The sequence below is a fragment of the Thermoascus crustaceus genome, assembly GCF_041956765.1.
Source record: "Thermoascus crustaceus strain CBS 181.67 unplaced genomic scaffold VTN00scaffold_13, whole genome shotgun sequence".
In the NCBI taxonomy this organism is placed as follows: domain Eukaryota; kingdom Fungi; phylum Ascomycota; class Eurotiomycetes; order Eurotiales; family Thermoascaceae; genus Thermoascus; species Thermoascus crustaceus.
In genome coordinates this window covers 380002-400819 of record NW_027192539.1, presented here as the reverse complement: position 1 = coordinate 400819, position 20818 = coordinate 380002, and the positions used below count along the sequence as shown (strand labels likewise).

The following is a 20818-nucleotide window of genomic DNA, read 5'->3' as shown; positions in this document are numbered from 1 at the left end:
TACCAATAGGGCTCGTAAGCAGCAATGGCTGACTAGAGCACTAGGCCACGGAACTCTGGACACCCAGAGGGCATATAGGGCCCAGCCAGGCTGGAAACAGGATTCAGTAGCAGCCGCTGCCCCTAAGAAGATTGCCAGTCGGTACTACCAGCTCAAAACTGGTCACGCAGCTATAGGGACCTATCTGCAGAAGATCCAGGTACGAGACTCAGAGGCATGCCAGGGGTGCCAGGCCCCAAAGGAGTCTGTCTACCACCTTCTAGTTGAATGTAGAGAGTGGCAGAAGCAGCGAAGGGCCCTCTATAGGGCCCTAACCAAGGGTAGGGTGGCTTTGCCAAGAACAGCTGAGGGTCACTCAGAGGGAAGGCTATTAGGAGATCCTAAGGCCACCAAGGCCATCCTGCAGTTCCTAGCAGACACGACGGTTGGATGTCCCTTAGGGGAAACAGCTCGGGCAGCTGAGAGGATACAGAAGGATGATGAATGGGGGCTGGCGGCCATAGAGGAGGCAGAACGTGAGGGAGAAGGATAATAGGGGAGGGTGGCCTGCAGTAGACAGGTGACATCCACACCGATACTGGCAACAAGGAGGGCTTATAAATGCCCAAAAGCCATACGCAAGTAGGCGGCCTGGGGCGAGGAAAAGGTTCAGAATGGTCAAAGACGAGATTAGGGACTAATAGGGGCTGCAGCCCAAGAATCGGGGTCTGTCATAGCCGGAAGGCTCGGTATGGACGTTAAACTGGATTATAATAATAATAATAATATGGGTGATAGGCAGCAGGCTCCAGCTAGCAAGGGGAGAAAGATATATAAGGGCAGCGCTGATGCGGGCAGATAGATCTTCTTTCCTTCTCTCCTCAAGCTTAGGAATTTCAGTATTAGCCATTCTAAGAATATGATTTGAGCTTCCTTACAAGTCGTGATCCACCAGATAGGTATTTCCGGGCAATGCTTTCTTAACCATGGGGATTAGGACCCCGTGGTCAACTCAAATAGCAATCTTGATAGCAACATTGCTAGTAACGGCGTATTCATCTATCTCTTTCTCTTGCTTTCTGTCCTCAAGATAAACCCAACGAGCCTTCGCCTAAGAAGTCTTAGGTCCGCCGTTACACCTAGCAGTATGCCAAGAAGTCTATGAGCCTAATGCAACAGTGTTGACCCACACAAGTGTCACATTGAGAGATGCATTGTCCGGCGTGAATATTCCTTTCATTGAACTCCATATCACCAATGTTCATGCCAGGTGTGACGGCGCGGCAAGAAGCTATATAAGCGAGAGCAGTACGAAGCCGTTGGCTTGTATCCTAGTCTTTTGCCGGTAGCGCAGCGGTTTGGCTCCTAGAATGCTCCCTAGGAGCTGCGCCGCGACACCAGGGAGCAGTTCAGACATCCTGTACAGCTCCTTGTCCGACAAGGCTGCTGCTTGCATCATTGAACTGAGGGTTTTTGGATGTGAGGCTGCTATTGAGTATGCTGTGAGAAGTCTTATTAAATCAACTTTAGTCTTGGTGTCAATAGTTGAAGTGGCCTTGTCACAATCAAGTTATGTTCATCACATGTTGCCTCAATAAATGAATTGAGCTGAGTATTGAATATCTTTTATATCTCATTTGTTTGAGTATGCCAGCGTCGCTAATATTCTGCGGAACACCTGATCGAAGAGGCAGTCGCACTTTGTGTTGTACTCCATGTGTGCCGGGTGTGGAGGCGTGGGGATCTGCTGACCAGGAACTGGAAGTACTCATATGCATCCTGCTGGCGGTATCGAGTCATTTCCTTGTCATGGGAGATATCTGAACAGATGGACTGGAGGAAAAAGAGTTCAACCAGAGGTAAAAATAAATGGAAGGGGCTAGGTAAATCCCATAACACAATATGATTATGAAAGTACTGCAACCAGGCGTCAAAGTTACCACTGCCCCGGTCAAATATTGGGTATATGAAAAGAATGAGTTCTCAAACATGGGACACAAATAAGCATAATCCAAGCATCAGATATTATATGCAATAAAAATGTAAAAAGAAAAAAGGAAATAGCAAACTCTCATCAAAAAGAAATCCGTCATCAATGGGCTGCCGGTAGCTCATGATGCTGTTGATCTGGATGGTCATCCGCAAGCATTAATTCTGCCTTGCCTTGACCCTCTAACTCTTTTGGTTGTGACTTCTCTACAGTGGTTGAGAACGGTGGAGCAGGTTGTTGTGCCTGTTGGTGTTGTTGCTTCCGAGATTGAATGAGAAAGAAGAGAATAGTGACAATAGCGGCTACCCCAACAACACCACCGACCACACCACCCGCTATAGCCCCTGGATTGGTATGCGATGAGCCGTCCGAAGTAGTAGCTGATGTTGATGTGGACGCCGCAGCAGATGTGGATGTTGGAGTTGAGGATGGAGTGCCTGAGAAACATATAACATATATCAGAACTTGATGTTTCGCAAATTCGTCAGGCATATGGGGTAGAATCATACTGACCAGAACTAATGACAGTTAATCTTTGATAGTCGCCAGTTACATCACCGGTTCCATCGAGGCAGCCAACCCAGATGGTGTTTAGAATGTAATACCCAAGCTGGTCGACCTCGCAACAGAAAGACCCATTGTGGTCGTAAAGATCCCAACTTTTATCTGCACAGGTTGGGGCTTCTGCTTCGAGAGATTGTGTGCAGTTCAAAGGATTGGGACAGCAGATAGTGTTGGGTTCACCGGTGTTCGAACAGACAGAGTTTTCGGGGCAGCAGGCCTCTGTAGTGTTCCATGTTTGTTGACACTTTACCTCGCCCTCGCTGCAAGTGTTGTTTCGGCGAATAGCATATCCTTGGATATCAGGTGAAGACATCGCGATCGATGAACAGGTACATATGATTTGGAGATTGGGGATGCTCAGGGCCGCAGGGGAGGCCCGAGAGAGAGAGTACAGGAGATGGAGAGGGATCTTGCGTATTTTAAGGGGCTGTGTGTTTGGCTGGCTACTACCAGACACTGATCAGTCTGTTCCATGCACTGTCAGGCTGAATGACGCCAATCAGGAGTGCTTCATGAATTATACAACTGGTGACAACGTAAGGATGAGCGAGCCTTGTGCTAGTCAACTCGGCACAACTGTGTGTGACTCGTGTACATATAGATTACGACTCTCTCGGCTGGCTGGGCCACCCGAACCCACTTAGGCCTTGTGGCGTCCAGTAGGGGGATCTCTTGCATTTTATTACCGGACCTGAGGCTCCGCGGTAGGTCTTCGTACCCTGGGATCTTTCAGGAAATGTCATAAAAACTGGTGGGAACCTCAGTCCAAGAGAAGAAATGGTCCAATCCTGATCAGATTATTGGTTGGCTAGTAATTCCGGAGGCTCTTGCATTAACCCATCTTGCACTTACACGAGATGCACAGGCGGTACTCCACAGGGGGCCAAACCGGTGCAAACTTACTGTTGGGGGATTCAAAGAAATTCAAAAGAAACATTTGAAGATCCTGACATAGGCGGTTGTTGTTATATGATGAACACTTGGGGGAGTAAAACCGGGGTTCAGCCAAGTATACACCCCATATAGGAGTATCATGATCCTTGGATGTCTCTATCAACACAGCCCCTGGCAGGTGCGCCCGGGCGCAGACCCTCCAGCCCCAGGGGGCCAAATTCATGCTGCCGCAGAGTGTCACTGACTTTAGGCGTGAGCCGAAAGTTTTCGATGAGATAAAGCAGTTCCTTCTGGTGAGCAGACGCAGCTTGCTTTTTTGTAGGATCCCGAGCGGGTGGCAATGAGGACAGCTGAATAGGATCGAGACCCTAGAATGCTTCCTCCTTTCCGTCGTTTGTACAATAACTGAGATCGAATTTGTGACGAGACGATATAGACATGTGAGGCTGTCGGTGGCAGAAACGGCTGATAGAGGTGAGAGCCTTAGGAAAGGGTCATCGGCTGGCGCAGAGTGTGCTGGCGTGAACGGATGATTCTGGACGAAATAATCTGATTTTTTCACACACTTCGCAGCGTTGAAACCCCAGGATATGTCTTCTGTCCGGTCGTCTGTGTTGTATCTCGGATGGGAGTTGTAAGAAGACATTGACTGCTATTGGTTGAAATTGTAGGTAGAGGGCGATACGTTCCTGATAATACCTTGTCGATCTGCCCAACATGTACAGGCAATGACTGTGAAGTATTCAGAGCTCCAACATCCCTAGTAGTTATGTCCAGGTATATGGGCAGCATAAAGACCCTATAAATCTGCATTCCACAGCCCAGAGCGATCTCAACCTCGGGGAGAATCCGGGGCGGTGAAGCGACCATATCAGCGGCCTGCCCAAGGCCGCCTCTGGCCAACTCCACCACTTCCCGCACCGTCGCCGCCATCTCTATGTACCTAGTCAGCACACGCCGATCCAGGCATCTCGAAGGCCAGAATCCCTGCAATAAAGATTGGCTATTATACCCTTGCAATACCCCTTTATATTGCATCGATACATCATTCTTTCGGAATCGTTTGATATATCCATATTCAGAAGGTCTTGACCCCTAATTTCATGAGATAAATAGTCAGTTAGGTAGATTCAAATAATCAGAGCTTTCATCATCATACCTTCGGATTACTAGGTTCGCGCAGTCTGACACATAGGCAAAGCCAATCCCTGCAACAAGAGTTTTGCTAGCAGCCTGTATGTCGATTTGTCCCCTCAGTCTAACAAAAGATACCCACCAATTAGACTTGTTAACCCAACCCGCAAGTGGGTTGGGTTGGGTTATAATTCTGGCGACCCGCTGCGGGTTAAGATTTAGCTTAACCCAACCCGCAAAACCCAATTTGATTATATAATGAACAATCATATCTAACTTAGGTTAGTTTTTATCTAAATAAGTAGTGATCTTCAAAGATCTTCAAAAGCAGTTGTATTACCTAATAACCTTTAACCACAATTAGAAATGATTAGCATCTTGGCACCAAGACTTGGGTTTGCGGGTTGGGTGTGGGTTGGGTTAGCACCCCGCCTCAACCCAACCCAACCCGCGAAAATAACAAATCTGTTCCATATCAGGTATAATATGTAATTGGTACAGTACAAGAAGCATCAGGCTATGTGTGATGCGCGCTGCCACTCCAATCAAGCTGTGGACTTCTGAGAGCACAGGACAGCTGCACACCTGGGGTCAGTTAAGGCAGTGGTTAAAAAGGCTGTGCTTGACAGAATTGTGCTCCGTAGACCAATAAGAGAAAGGCTTGAACTGCACTGCAGCTTATCTAGAGTCCTTATACTGATCATGTATGGACATTCAGTATTGTGGCCATGTGTGACAGGGCGGGGAATGAGATTCCTGCTGCCAGAAACTTCCAGGTTCCGATTGGGATGGCTCCCTATGCATAATAATGGGCTCAAGCATGACTGGCGCTCCCACGCGGCCAGCGAATTTCCAATACCGCCACTTAGTTAGCGTGGGAAATATGGAGTACCTATAGTATTCTCCGGCTTCCCTCAAGGTACATGCATGTTGATCTTGCTCATCGAATCGAACATATCAGACTTTCGCGCAGTTTCATAGAGGCCATGTGACGGGTCATGGTGGGCGTTCCTAAGCGAGCAGATCGGCGACAAAGCGGGTGGCCTAAAGAGGGGTTAAACGAGAGATATGGCAAGACAGCTTAGATAGTGCATGAGTACATGGCTGTGCTTGTACAAATCAGGCTCAGCCTCAACTGTTGACCAATATAATGTCTCTTTGCTGTGATCTGCGTTTCACGCCTAATATGGAAGTTGCAACCCTCCAGCAGATCTTTTCAGCAGACCAAACGAGGCTGTTTTCACATATGAATTAAACCTACTCTAAAAGACCTCTGGGCACCTTGGAACTAATAACATGCACTAGCAGTTACAAGACAATGCCTCAGCGCTTAATACACACAATCTGGCAAGAGATTGGACTGGTGATCTCTTGTCAGACTGCGCGAACCTCGTAATCCGAATGTATGATGATGAAAGCTCTGATTATTCGAATCTACCTGACTATCTGACAACTATTTATGCACTTAGGGGTTAAGACCTTCCGAATACTTCTTTGTTTAATGATCCCGAGACATTTTCGTGAAATAACAAAGGAAAATAGGTGGTTTCAGGTATAGACAGTATGATCCCTTTATTGCAGGGGTTATAACCTTCGAGATGCCTGGATCAGCGTGTCCTGAATAGGCTGATAGGTCTCTTGGTATACCACTAGGATATAGTGGTAATATTCGGCTGACATCTCTGTATGCACTGGCTTGGTTACTTGCTGATGAAGAAAGTTACATCATCAGCTTAGTCCACTATACAACACAGGAAATATCTCGAGGGCACCTGGAGTACATGGTTCCCTAATGCCCATACAAAAACATGCGTTACCTACCTGTCGTATAACACTTTTGAAACCGAATGAAGTTTTTGAGACGACATTACAGTCGAACGTCCTCTGTGACTAGGTATGCTGCACGAGACTGGGGACACCACGCCTGAATGTCTTCGATTGAAGATGGGGGAAGTTGATTTTTGGATCTTCTTGAGAGCGAGACCAACGTATCTGTCTGTAGCCAGGCCACGGTGGTGTCTAGAAGCTACGAGGTTATAGTCAAAGAGTTCCAGCGCATCTCGCAGCATATTTCGGACTGGGGGGAGTCGGTGACAGCCTTACTCAACAGACAACAAGACCCAAACTCCAAGGATGACAACAGCTGGACAGCGCTATTGTTGGCCGCAAGAAACGGGCATGAGACGGTTGTGAAGCTGCTACTTGACAAGGGTGCAGACCTCGAGTCTGATACTCGAGTTTCTCGCCCGGGATTGGCCCCCGCGTGCTCAGGAGACGGCATTACCATTACTTCGTTGGGCTGATGAGCACTAGGTACTCAGCCGCATGCCGCGAGGCTCTCACGGCTTATGCAAGGCAGACTAATCATAAGTATTCCTTTGAGCCTCAGATAGCTCGTCATATTCTCTGCAAGTCAGCTAGAGTGAGGCTGACTAGGGTGACGAATCCGAGAGCCGCTTAGAAGGCAGCGATAAGTTCAGCCTCATGTAATGACTCCTTAAAATCATGGTAGATGAACGCTCGATCGTCTCATTTTCTATATTTCATCTGTGCAATAGTTAATTCTTTTTGCTTATGTAGCCCGGTCTAACGCTTTATTGAGAAGTTTAGAGAACGTTTACAGCTTGACAGTCACCATGCCTCAAATATCTGAAACACATATAGCCGATGAAGAACAGTATATACCCCTTGTATCAGGGAACATGGTGATTATGAGACCACAGACCCAGTCAAATTGGTCGCATAGTCCTCCGAGTGTACTCATCCAAGAGACTGGGTGGAACGGTGAGAGTCCGCCAAGAGTTACAGCAGATGTCAATCTCTCACAAGAAGGTAAGGAGCCTTATATCATACCTAAAGAAGATGGACTAATCCACGGCTTCTCCATCCAGATGCCAAGCCTCCTTCCAAATCTACCAAGAATACTTCGCCTGGGATGCTCTGCGAGGTCCGGAATCTCTACCAGAGTAAACCCGACGCGAGAGGCCGCATGTCATGGTCAACTAAAATACCTGATGATCTAATTGACCCTCTGGAGAGTTCAGAGGCTGCACAATACGCCCTCATCATCCGGCATATAAAGTGCTACAATGGACACAAGAGCCTGCAGATTCATTCTATAGTAGTGCAGAGCGCGCTGATTAAGAAAGTCCTCGGGGTTGTACTGAAGGACTACCCCGGCGTCACGACAAGCCTGGAGCAGGTCGAGTTCAAAAGTCCCTTCAGACCATTCGTTCACAGGTGGACTGAGTTCGTGATGGCCAGAGACAATGAACCCGACCCGGAGACAAGGAAGCATGTTGACCTGCTATTCAATCTTTTGGACGAGGAACTGCGCGATACCATCCGCAGCAAGGAGGACCTCATTGCCAATGGTGCCATCACTCATAATCTCATTTGGACCATTTTCGAGCCCGGGGATATCATCTTCGGCCTTCAGGATGGCCGGGAACGGGCTTACAAGTTCAGCAGGGGTGAAACGAATTGCCGCACTGGGGAATATGAGCTCACTTCTATATACGTAGACTTTGATGGCAGCGAATTCTGTTATCGGTCTCATTCTTCATCTGTGCCTGGATTCGAGGATACACTGCCAATTACATCGTTGCCAGTGTTCCCTCTGAGGTTCCACCCCGATGCATCTGCAATCAAGAAGCGGCTTATAGTGCGTGGAAGACTTTGGGAGGAGCACAAAGGATACCACTACAAGCACTACCAAGGAATCGCTTTTGGCACCTTGATGGGGAGACCCGTTAAGTCCACCGTCGATAGCCGAATCATCATCGACACAGAAGCATTCAATACTTTCAACCCGAACGAAGCGGTCTCGGCGTCTTCAAGCATCTTAGGCTCTTTGGACGATGATCAGCTTTTGCTTGCAACACCCATCCTTCGTGGCCACTCCCTGAAAGACAAGAGGTGGCTTGAGTTTTACCTCGATGGTGTGAAAGAGATTGTCTGGGACAATCAGGCGTTTGATTCGTTAGTACTTCCTATGGAACAGAAAAATATCAAGCAGCTTATCCTGGCTCTGGCGAACTCTCAGGCTAAGCACTACGACAATTTCGACGATGTCATCCGTGGCAAAGGGCGCGGTATGATCATGTTACTCAGTGGTCCTCCTGGAGTAGGCAAGACTCTCACAGCAGAGAGCGTCGCAGAGGTTATGAAGGCTCCCCTGTATGTTATGAGCGCCGGGGACTCTGGAACCGAAGCTGCTAGGGTGGAAGGGGTTCTGAAGAATCTCCTAAGGATGATTCCGAAGTGGGGTGCTCTCCTTCTCCTTGACGAAGCCGATGTCTTCTTGGAGGCACGCAGTTCATCCGATCTGGCCAGAAACGAGCTTGTTTCCATCTTTTTGAGGCTATTTGAGTATTACGAGGTTAGTATCGCTCCTGATTGAATTGAATTTTTGGATAAGAGATGGACACAAGGACTAACACATACCCTCACAGGGGATCCTTTTTCTTACTACCAATCGCGTCGAGAACATTGACTCTGCCTTCGAGTCTCGCATCCATGTTTCCATTCAATATGCAGACCTCGATGTGACATCACGGCGTCATATCTGGTCGACATTCCTCGGTCGAGTGGCAAATAAGGCAGTGTTTTCAGATGAAGAGCTTGTCAAACTGGCCGAGGTGCAACTAAATGGTAGACAGATCAAGAATATCCTGAGGACTGCTCATCTTCTGGCTACGGATCAAGATACTGAACTACGTTTCGAACATGTTGACACAGTGTTGAAGTTAAGGGCGACGAATTGATCACTTGGGTTGCTATTGCAAAATATCAGTTTACTTGACGGCCCGCAGACTCAGATATTAAGAGATTAGCCCTCCCAGACTGTGGCAGATGGAGATTATGGGGTGATAATTCTATTAGCACAAGCTTCTCGCTTCAGAAATCCGACTTAATGGAGCTTATGTCTCAGGTTTTCTCTTTGTACGTAGTGAGGAGAGCTACTTTGTTTTCCCTTTTCCCTGGAGCCATGCACCATCTGGTTCTGCGCCCAATTTTTCTCTTATAATTTGTTCTACTTGAAAACCTGGAGATCATGCCTCTTTTGCTATATGTGTCTTTTTTACTAGATTGTTGTGCCTTTTGTGGCTATACTCTTCCGCATTTGAACACCACGCATATCCCAATTAAAAACAAGTTGCTTTCATCAACAAAATACGCTCACGTCGCGCATATTATTTGCATAATTTTGCAACAAAAAAAACACAAAATGATTCAAAAAAAGACCCTCACCTTATTTGAGATCTGCTGTCAGAACTTCTATAAAAAACTTCTCTCCATCTTTTAATTGCTAAAATACTGCAAATTTCGCCCATGTCACAGCGAAAAAAGAATTTGCTTCAGTAAATACACTTCAGTATAATGGTTCTCCTCCTCTGTGCACCAGCATGATGAAAACACATGATGATAATGCCATCTTGCCCACCCCAACCCTCTCAGAAGAACTATTTTCAGTGAGTCGCATTAAAAGCACATTGTGTACAACTGATACACCTCTTTCCTGAATCGACCCGCGTCGCAATTGGCGTCCCCCATTCTCCAAAAAGGGTGTGTAGGCTTACCGTGGGATGGGAATTCGGGATCCCCAGGGGGGTATCATCCCATCCCACAGTCTTGGCATCCCGTGGGATGAGATTCCCTTGACGGTGAGAAGGTGGTGGTGTGTTCGGAGCAGCTTACGCGATCACATATCCGTGGTGAATACATGAGCTCCGATTGTGGCTTGATCCCGCTTTGGACTTCCGTCAGCCAGAGTGGACAATGCAGGGAATTGGCGTCTCCCCTGACAAGGCTGTTCCCTACTCTACCCTCTTACGATGGGTCGATGGGTGCAATCATCGGCTTCCGACAAGTCCCCCGCCCCTATAACTTGCGGTATGGGGCTGGCAAGGCGTTGGATAATAGTGGTGTGTCGCTCTCACAGCAGAAGGGTGTCTCCATGTTACTGATCGATTGGCTCCTAGGGTTAGTCAGTGATGCTTTCTGCAACTTGTTCATGCATCACGCCGACACCCGCACCTTCTTAAAGTACTATCTGGATCGTAGAGTTGATAAAAAACCTCCCAGCCATGATCCGGGGTCTCAATCCAGAGGACGATATTATACGGGCCGCTTGCATATGAGCCAAACAATCGATACGAAGCGCACGCAGGAACTGACAATCACACAATCATCCTCTGTCAACCAGCAGCGGAGCAGCCTGAAAATCTTGACTTGGTCCGCCGGCGCGATGAGCTTTGTCGACAGCTGGGCCTTCCACTGACGCGGCACCGAGAGACTGTGAAGTACGAGGTGTACCAGAAGCTCAGCCAAGAGTTATCTGGTGCCAGACAGCGGGCAAGAGATACCCTGATTCCAAGCTTCAAGGAAAGTATGACCGAGAGCAGCCAATGCCGGAGACCCAGCGGCAGCTGTCTGGGGTCAAGCTGGCCAAAACCCTGAGCAAAACCTTGCGGCACTCCGAGAAGGTACCCGCTCCACAGAAACGCCTGATCGAGAGTCTTCTCACTTTACCACAACCAACACTGGAGGAGATGGGTCGACAGACTAAAACTATTGATGCAGTTGTTGTCTACTGTCTGTTAGAGGAAGGGGACACATGCTTTCTCCCGCGGGACAAACGTTCTGCTAGCGAAAATGTCGTGACTGAGCCAGAACATCATAATGAAAGAGCCCTGGATAGTAAAAGCCCTGGAAAGCTATCTCCAGTCAGATCGGCTGCTGGAGGCCGCCATTCGATCCATGATGACAGACAAGCGGCAACGTATCTGTTTTATCTGCTTGGGACAACCGAACTTGCATCTCGATAAGCGCGTGAAGCAATTCGCAACACACAGCAATGTTTCAAAGCATATCAAGCGAAAGCACCTTCCAACCTTCTGCAAAAAGACTCTGGTTTGAGGTGTAATCTTTGTGGTCTACAGTTCTTGAAGATTATGCACCTTCAACGGCACGCCATTGACATCCATTCGACTGACGTGATTCGTTTGCTGCTCTATTTTCCATCCTACAGATTCCATCGACAGAGTTGCAATTTATTTCGGTTACCAACAATGAAGGGCCGAATGTAGAACCGTCTTCCATTACGCCCCTCTCCCAGCGGTCAACCCACCTTATCCCCCCATCAAAGGGTTCCCAGGCGTTTCTCTCTGGCTAATGCATACTGTACCTCTTGTCCAGTTATTTTCTGGAATTAGACCTAGCGTTAGTTATTGTCTTCTATTGTTACTATGCGGTATAAATTTTTTATCTTTTATTTGTGGGCGACCTTCTGTGGTTTTCTCGTTGGTTTCATTGCTTGCTCATTATTACAGCTGCATAACGAAGGATCACACCCCCTTCTGGTGGTGCCGCAGGCAGAGACAAAAACACATGCGCAGGAGCTGCAGGAGATCTTTCTCAATGCAACGAGTTATCAGCTTCTCTCTGGACACAAAGAACATACATGAGAGTGCACACACTCAGCCAGCTGGGAGACTTCCAGATTCGACTCTGAAGGGACGGTGGCGCACCGTCTGCACCACCTCGATGAAGACGATCATCGACTGGATGGGAGACGGATTGGGCTTGCTGTTCAGCCTTTCGTGATAGCATATGGAAATGATGATGAGGAGGGCTATGATAAAAGCAATGTCTGGGCCAAGGGGATAGTATTGGTCGAGGATGCCAATTGATTCGTCCATTCAAATCTTCGCCAGTGTAGTAGCGTGGGATTAGCCCATGGTGTTTAATCGCAGAGATAACACAACCAATGACTTGTTACGACGGTTCGTCTATCAATCTACAGGCCTACAGCACTGGAGACGCAATAGAATTTGTACTTGATTATTTAACCAAATATAATAAAGCGAATACTACTACTCAGTAGTGAAAAGAGTGATTGCCAATCGGTATTCATTTTGGCAAAATGTCATCCAGCATGTCTGATACTTCCTGTCAGCCGAATATTACCACTATAACCCAGTGGTATGCCAAGAGACCTATCAGCCTAGTCAGCACACGCCGATTCGGATCTGCAGAAGGTCATGATCCTTGCAATAAAGGAATCATACTGTCTATACCCGGCACTGCCTATTTCCTTTATTATATCCTTTCATATTTCATGAAAGGTCTCGGGATCATTAAACAAAGAAATATTCGGAAGATCTTAACCTCTAAGTCCATGAGAATAAATAGTCCGTTAGTTAGGTAGATTCGAATAATCAGAGCTTTCATCATACCTTCGGATTACTAGGTTCGTGCAGTCTGACACTTCCTCATTCGCCTCCTCAATGTCCAGCGCAGATTTTCCCTCTTGATCTCGTGCCATGATATCCAGTCCCTTGGACATAAGAAGCTTCAGCAACCAGTATGCTTGGGAGGCCTTTTGCCCTGCCACCAGGTGCAGGAGGGTCTTCCCGGCCTGATTCCTCTCCATCAGGCGCGCACCCGCCTGCTCAAACATCCCAAGGACCTCAGCACCAATCTCCTCATAGCACTCAATGCTGTACTCGCCGTCTCGTTTGACGTGGGTAGCTATGTACTGCAGCGATGCCGATATAGTTGGGGGCCTGACCCTGCTGTCGCGGTCGACGCCGTCCAGCAGCTGATGGAGAGCGTTCTTGCCATATTTATCCACCGTCAGCATGTTTGCCCCGGGATCCACAAAGTAGCGGAGAAGAGTCGGAGCGGTGCTTGGGGTAGTCTTGGTCTGGCCTTGGAGCTCGAGGAGCCTCCAGGGATTGTCTGGTTGCGGGAAAGGGTTATGTCGTAAACCACTTGAGGTCTTGATACATGCCGTCAATTGCAGCATCCATGCCTAGGGTGCTGCAACAGGCAGAGAGAAACAGCATTTGGCCCTGCGGGTCTCAATACTCCAGGTCCAGATTGTCACCCAGGAAGTCAAGAACTGGCTGGACGAACGCGCTGTCTTCTAGCATGGAATGGGTGACACTGCGCACACCATACTTGCGAGGATATTCTGCGTCATAGAACATAGCAATATCATAATCACCAGTATCATGATCATCAAAGGGGTCATAATCCTCCTCCTCCTCCTTACCATCATCGGCTCCTGCGTGGCTCTGTCGCTCCTTTTGACACTGCTCCAGCATCCGACGCGCGCGTTCCAACTTCATGAGATCAATATCCTCATCATCACACTCCTCGTCCGCATCATGTCCAGGAAACCGGTACACCACGCAGTAGAGCGGAAGTGGCTGACGAAACTGGGCGTATGGGTCAGCCCCTTGTCGGAGCAGGGCCGTCAGCATGCGGGCCATATCAGGCTTCTTTGGGTAGGTGCCATCTTCAGCAGCGAGGCGAAGGGCATGCCACTCGGAGCGGGCGTCAAAGAAGATCAGGGGCTGCGAGCTTTTGTCGCTGCTGGCCCAGTCCTCATCTACCTCAGACAGGCTGGGGTTGGCGTCATTCGGCCGTGCGTTTGGGTCGACCCCAGCGGCCAGGAGTTGCTCGAGGCGGTCTACTGCACATTGGGCTGCAGCATCACACAGGTCAAGGGCGGACATGTTATGGATGTAGAGATCGTTGGAGGGAAAGTTAGGAAGTAGTCAATAGTCAGGTGTGAAGGTGGTGGGGGAGGGGGTCTTTATAGTTTGGTTATCGCCAACTAAGAAGGGGCGGTCCGGGACTAGTCGGTGTTTATCTGCATTACAGCATCCTCTCGTCTAATAATAAAAAATAAGAATAATAATATCTGAATGACAGAGAGTAGAATACAACCGACCAATTCTTAGGAGCCCCCCTTGGGCTTCTCCAATCCGTCGACTTGCGGGATGTCACAACGACACCCTTCCAAGGCTCGTAAGCCCGTGTTAACGGCCTTGAAATATTCCGGATCCATGCTCCGGTAGTATTTACAGATTTTCTCAAAATAATCCTTGAAATCAGGGTCATCCGAGTGCAGCTCCAGGGTTGCCTTAGAGTCAAGGGCGGCAAAATCTCTCGGGTTATTGATCCCCGTCAGCAGCCTCGTGGTTTCGACTTTCTTCCCCAGCCAGCTTTGCAATGTGCCATCCTTCGTACGATAGGCCTCCATGTCGGCGACTCTTACCATATAGGCAACTCTGGCAGCCTCTTTGGCTTTATCCGTTGTGTATTGCTTCATATCCTTTTTGTATTGGTTATTCGCCTTGTCGTAATCGGCGTCACTGTCATAGTCTGACCTTTTTGGCTTGGCCGGCTCGCTCGAGCCCGCTTCGATGCGCTGGATCGGCTGGGCGATTAATTCGCGTGCTTGGTACCAGTCCTCCAGGCCAAGCAGCCGTTGCGGACTGGTCCCATCTGTGTAGCCAGCGCGGTAGATCAAATCGTAGACCTTCGTTATCTCCGCGGTCTCCCACTTGCCGCTTTTGAGCTTCCCAACCTCAGCTGTTGGTTGGGGGGTGTTTGATGGCGAGCCCTCCCTTCGAACCCAGAGATACTGCAACAACCTGCTGAGATCGCATCGTTTGGTTGCATCCCCGTACATCTGCTTGCTGCATCCCACCACAACGGTGGAATCCGCACCAGCCGCGGCTTCCAACATGTAGACATACCAGTACAGAACTCCGTTTGGGATCGTGTATTAGTAAACAGTATCCCACGTCTATAGTTATATATATGTATATATGTACTTACCCTTCGGCCGCTTCCCTCATACCCGTTCACGATGCCCAGGAGGGCCCCAAACAGAGCAATGCAATAAAGTATTGTCAGACCGCGCGAACCTAGTAATCTGAAGGTATGATGATGTTGTGTTCTCTGAGGATCTCCCGCTGCTCCTGGTATTGGTTTCTGAAATACAAATGTATTGAGCCATATGTAATTTCCCTTCCAGAGAAGTTCCAACTGCCTTCCCTCAGGTCCTGGACATATCCAGTTGTGACAGCGCTCAGGCATAGCAATTAATGTATTAACTATGGTAGCTAGTCCTACAAGATCCAAAGCACGAGGAAAGAAGAATTATGGGCATGATTGGTGCAGAACCATGCCGCCTACCTGACCGCCTACCTACTCAGTTCTCAGTCAGTCCACGCCGCGCCGTCACTCATATCCTAGTCTTTTGCCAGTAGTGCAGCGGTTTGGCTCCTAGAATGCTCCTTAGGAACCACGCTGTGACATGATACTGTGGAAGATATGCCCTCCTACCCAATTAGGCCTAGCCTCTCGCGTGTCTATGTTATTCCACATTCGTGTAAACAGTTAGAATCCTCTTTCAAGCAAGCAAGCAATCTCATAATAATAATATCATCATCATCTTATAGAGTTCCGCCTCCTTCTTCCATAATAGACAATGGGATACTTTGCTATAGTACTGTCAGACTGCGCGAACCTCGTAATCCGAAGGTATGATGATGAAAGCTGTGACGGCACGGCAGGCATCTGGGCGGTAAGGTAGGTGGTGTTGAGCATTTCTTTGTCTCTGAGATACTGCCGGTCCTACTTGCCTATATATATCTCATGTTGCACGAAGCTCTGCAAATTCTTTCCTTTCTTTTCCTCTCATGCTTTCGATTTTGTATGACTAGCTACCATAGTAATCTATCTCAATTTCCAATGCATGAGCGCTATCACAAAAGCTCTGATTATTCGAATCTACCTGACTAACTATTTATTCTCATGGAATGAGGGGTTAAGCAATTATGACCCTCTGCAGATCCAGATCTGCGTGTGCTGATTAGGCTAATATGTTTCTTGGCATACCACTAGGTTGTAGTGGTAATATTCGGCTGACAGGTAATCATGGGTATAGTTCCTTTATTGCAGGTATGGAGAAGGAGGCAGAACTCTATGAGATGATGATGATATTATTATGAGCTTTCTTGCTTGCTTGAAAGAGGATTCTAACTGTTTACACGAATGTGGAATAACATAGACACGCGAGAGGCTAGGCCTAATTGGGTAGGAGGGCATATCTTCCACAGCAGGGATTCTGGCCTTCGAGATGCGCGGATCGGGGTGTGCTGACTAGGCTCATAGGCTTCTTGACATACCGCTAGTGTATAGTGGTAATATTCGATTGACAGATATAAACAGAATTCAAAACGGTATCAGACTTACCTCTCTCAATTTTTCAACGGAACTCGCCGTAATAAGTGCAGAAAGAGATCCAGCGGCATTAGAATCAAAAGGCCAACGTTCCAGATCATCTATGCGGATGATGTCGTTTTCTCTGACGCATTTCTGCATCAGCTCCATGGTAATATCTCCCAATGCTCTAAAATCAGGGAAGACCCAGCCTCTGCGCCGCACATGGCAATATTCCAAACCAGTTATGAAAATGGATCAGTTGAGGTTCCTAAAAGCGGACAGATAACAGTCGTATACCGATTTTTGACCTCTGCGAGTAGGCTCACTGAGATTGTGCTGCAGCTCAAGCGTGGGTGTTCAATGCCATTTGCTGTGAGGTATGGGAGGCCGTCAAGCAATATACTGTCCTATTAGCAGCTTTGTTGATCAGTTATTGTAAGAAATTACCTGGGCCAGAACCGCTGCTAGCTCGATTTCACTGATGTAGGCATCGCAAGCAACGAAGTGATCTAGTGAGACTGGTGAATGATCATAGACAACGTAGACAGATTCTTCGTATTGGAAGCAGTCCTGAAAGGAGATTTGGGCGCCGAATATCTTGAAACACTTGGAGAATTTTGTCTGCATCCTGTTTCAGAAACTTCTTGATAGCAAGGAGCCCTGAGGGATGGAGGCGAGGAATGGCCACAGCTACAGAACCGGCTAAGTCACACTCAGTAGACTTGCATAATGTCTCCCATGGAGACTCATGCCGGAAAACGACAGTCTGATCCAAGCTCTTTTCAGAATCGACTATACAAGGGCCAGGTTTTTGGGCGGACCGCACAGCACCTTTCGTGAGGGCTCCTGTTGCGCAGCAGGTTTCCTCTTATGCAGCCAATTAGTCCGAGCTTCACTCTGTGGAGCTAGTCGCTTTCCGTCGCTTTCTCGCATTTTTCTGGCAGGTTGTCATTGATTCTACCAGTCACTTACTGCCTGTGACATTGAGGCTCGGAGATGTGGTCAGGTAACCGGCATCACTTGCTTTCCCTAATTGGGGAAGGGGTTGGTTTCTTTGTTCAATATCAAACGCCTTCACAAGCCCTCCTAGTTCTCCTTTCTTTTTTCTTCCCTCCAGCTTTGAATATTAGTTAGATGGCTACCAATATGATCTAGTTCATCTTGACTGAGCCGTGACGCTGCCGGTCACTCTCTGCTGGTCACCTTCTGCTAGTCTCCTGCCTGTCATAACTTTTTTCGCTCCAGTTCGTCTGTTGCCTCTTGCACCAGCTAGGCTCTTGATGCCTCCAGGACTCCTACTACCCAATTCCTGAGCACAAGACAGCAGAAGACTTTATCAACGGTAAAATCAAAGAAAAACGCTGACCATCGGAAACACTGCTGACTGCGAGATTCTCGAACAGCACGTGACTCTCGACATTCCTCAATCCCACACCATTCCAAGTCGATGTGTCAGGCAGTGCCGTCTCCGGACACGCTCATCTACACATCATCATACATTATTTCGAATTTACCAGTGTACGACCTTTAGCAAACTGGAAGATGTTTTGTTTTCCACTGTTACTTCGACCTCTTCCCAAGAGGTTGTTCAGAGCCGTCCTCGGTATTCAAGCAATGATAGTTTTCAACATGGGCATCCACACTGGCCACACGTATAGGGGGAGCGCGATTCCAAAAACGACAGATTGCATAGTTTACAGGAACAGGCATGGGGAAACTGTATGTACCTTGGTCACTATGTTTCTTAGGGTTATTGTTATGGCGATCTAATTTCTCATGCGACAGCCTGGCTGATATAGATTCTATTCAATGAACACAAACCACCCCAGGATACGTGTTTGTGCCGTCTGGTAATGTCTTCATTACTCGGCATTGCCGCAAGCTCACGCAGGAATCCGAAAGAGCAGTATATGCTGTCTATGTAAGCTTGACACAGTTTGTTACTTTACTAAAGACTTACCCTCTTTATAGTGCAAAAAGTCTCGGAAAAAGTTTTCTGTGCAAATAGGTCTCTTTATCCCCAGTGATATCTTCGAGAAAGTGACGTCCAATTTTGAGGCAAGGAGAGTGAAGATCGGTGAAGATTTATGGCGCAAGCTTAACCAAAAGTATCCTAAGATGCCGCCCACCGACAGGACTGAGATCCATCGCCTTATCTGTTCAGAATATGCAGAGCTTGTTGGGAAATCCGTTCTGAATTTCTGTGAGGCCACTGTGTATGCTTATGTTCGGGGTCGATATACACCGTCTCTGAATATCTGTAAAAAGCCGAACGCCGAAGCAAACTCCAAGGTGTACCTGAGGACTAAAAAGACTCTAGCCTCCTGGCGCGGTGAGGATTAGGTGCTGACATTCAACAAAGTCTCGGTAAAGTTAGTCGGAATGGTTCGTTCCGAAGCTGCTGCCATATTTGCGGATTGTGCAAAAAGGTCAAGCAAGAAGGGAAAAAAGGGAGATTGCGTAACAGCAGGCCTAAATCTTAGACCGAAGCTCGTCGGGTTTATCTGGAGGACAGAAACAAGAGTGGGTCTTGTAAATAGGCTGTTGTTACTAGCAATAATGTACTATGTGTCACGGAGTGGCTCCTAGGGAGCATTCTAGAAGCCCAACCGCTGCGCTACCGGCAAAAGACTAGGATACGAAGCCAATGGCTTCGTATTGCCTCGCTTATATAGCTTCTTGCCACGCCGTCACACTATGAGCTATTGCTATGTGGGTTGACCACAAGGTCTTGAATCTGTCTGTAAGGAGCGCCATTATATACATGCTTGCTTGCTCATGTAGATTGATCATGAATATGGATCAAAGAGGTGGATCGCGGGCTTGGATAATGGAGTTGGATTGTGATGATGGATTGTAGACAATCCATAGGTGGTCATATGAAGACTCCCCCTCATGAGCCTTGCTACTCTCCAGGCTGTGCTGTAACACTGGCACAAATGCAATCCATATCTTGAAAACCAACTCAACTTAAATCAGATGAATGGACCTGTGGCGAAGCGAGATGCAAACTAATTCCGGAGCGGCCGCTGCTAATGGGTCTTTGTGAAGCTTAGTGGTTATAGTCAGTTAGTAGGGAACTAAACAAATGTATATCATAAACCACATCTACATGCCACTCCCGAAAAGTCTCGACGCCACCATCAAGTCCGTCATCTAATTTGGGGTCAGAGTTGCATTGAATGTCTGAATAATGCAGGGAGTACAGTCAACTCTCCTTATAAACGGACCTCCTTATAACGATATTCTGCTTATAGCGATACTATGGGCCCTAACCAAGGCTAGGGTGACTCTGCCAACAACAGCCGAGGGTCACCCAGAGGGAAGGCTACTGGCAGATCCTACGGCCACCAAGGCGATCCTGCAGTTCCTGGCAGACACGACAGTTGGATGCCCCTTGGGGGAAACAGCTCGGGCAGCTGAGAGGATACAGAAGGATGATGAATGGGGGCTGGCGGCTCTAGAGGAGGCAGAACGTGAGGGAGAAGGATAATAGGGCAGGGTGGCCTGCAGCAGGCAGGCGACACCCACACTGATACTGGCAACAAGGAGGGCTTATAAACGCCCAAAAGCCCTGCGCAACCAGGCGGCTTGGGGCGAGGAAAAGGTTCAGAATGGTCAAAGACGGGATTAGGGACTAAAGGGGCTTCAGCCCAAGAATCAGGGTCTGTCATAGCCGGAAGGCTCGGTATGGACGTTAAACTTGATTATAATAATAATAATAATATAGCGATACTATCCGCCACCCAAAACTGACCGGCTTCCAATATGGTTCATTGGCAATGCAAAACAACCTCATTCTCTGTGTGGACTCAATCTGGGAGCCCTTAGGTTATTGGAGATCCAATAAGAAGAAGTCATATAGTCCTCTTGCTAATGGATAACTTCAAAGCCCATATTGAAGGAATAGAATTGGCCCCTCCTCCATCTAATATTTGGATTCAGTGGCTTCCTGCTAATACTACGAGCCTGTTATGAACCAACGGGCTAAGTGCTGACCAGCATGACGAACGATACTCTGCAGGACAGGAGATAAGACTATCTGCAAAGCCACGACAAAGGTCACGTGATCATATACTATTTTGGCTAACGTAATCCACAACCAAGGGACGCATACAACCGAGCGACGCAGTTTCGCCGCACTCACCATGTTTTTTGAAGCTTTTCAGCCATCAACACCATTAAATTAGACTATCTTGTAGTTGAATATATAGATATTTACTAGAA

The 20818-nt window shown here is 47.9% G+C and overlaps 5 protein-coding genes across 5 annotated transcripts; 1 reads left to right on the top strand and 4 right to left on the bottom strand.

Moving 5' to 3' along the window:
- Positions 1 to 2071: 2071 nt before the first annotated feature.
- Positions 2072 to 2846, bottom strand: VTN00DRAFT_3306 (uncharacterized protein; the record flags this gene model as incomplete). The annotated part of the gene is made up of 3 exons (XM_069429609.1): positions 2072 to 2406; positions 2483 to 2579; positions 2784 to 2846. The coding sequence occupies 3 exons, from the start codon at positions 2844 to 2846 to the stop codon at positions 2072 to 2074; spliced, it is 495 nt and encodes a 164-aa protein (XP_069283044.1).
- A 4351-nt stretch (positions 2847 to 7197) lies between these two features.
- VTN00DRAFT_3305 (uncharacterized protein) lies at positions 7198 to 9327 on the top strand (the record flags this gene model as incomplete). The annotated part of the gene is made up of 3 exons (XM_069429608.1): positions 7198 to 7393; positions 7453 to 8942; positions 9016 to 9327. The coding sequence occupies 3 exons, from the start codon at positions 7198 to 7200 to the stop codon at positions 9325 to 9327; spliced, it is 1998 nt and encodes a 665-aa protein (XP_069283043.1).
- Positions 9328 to 12761: 3434 nt separating this feature from the next.
- On the bottom strand, positions 12762 to 13373 carry VTN00DRAFT_3304 (uncharacterized protein; the record flags this gene model as incomplete). The annotated part of the gene is made up of 1 exon (XM_069429607.1): positions 12762 to 13373. The coding sequence occupies one exon, from the start codon at positions 13371 to 13373 to the stop codon at positions 12762 to 12764; it is 612 nt and encodes a 203-aa protein (XP_069283042.1).
- A 55-nt stretch (positions 13374 to 13428) lies between these two features.
- Positions 13429 to 14088, bottom strand: VTN00DRAFT_3303 (uncharacterized protein; the record flags this gene model as incomplete). The annotated part of the gene is made up of 1 exon (XM_069429606.1): positions 13429 to 14088. The coding sequence occupies one exon, from the start codon at positions 14086 to 14088 to the stop codon at positions 13429 to 13431; it is 660 nt and encodes a 219-aa protein (XP_069283041.1).
- Positions 14089 to 14312: 224 nt separating this feature from the next.
- On the bottom strand, positions 14313 to 15107 carry VTN00DRAFT_3302 (uncharacterized protein; the record flags this gene model as incomplete). Its single annotated transcript, XM_069429605.1, has 1 exon — positions 14313 to 15107. One exon carries the CDS (start codon positions 15105 to 15107, stop codon positions 14313 to 14315), a length of 795 nt encoding a protein of 264 aa, XP_069283040.1.
- Between the last annotated feature and the right edge of the window lie 5711 nt (positions 15108 to 20818).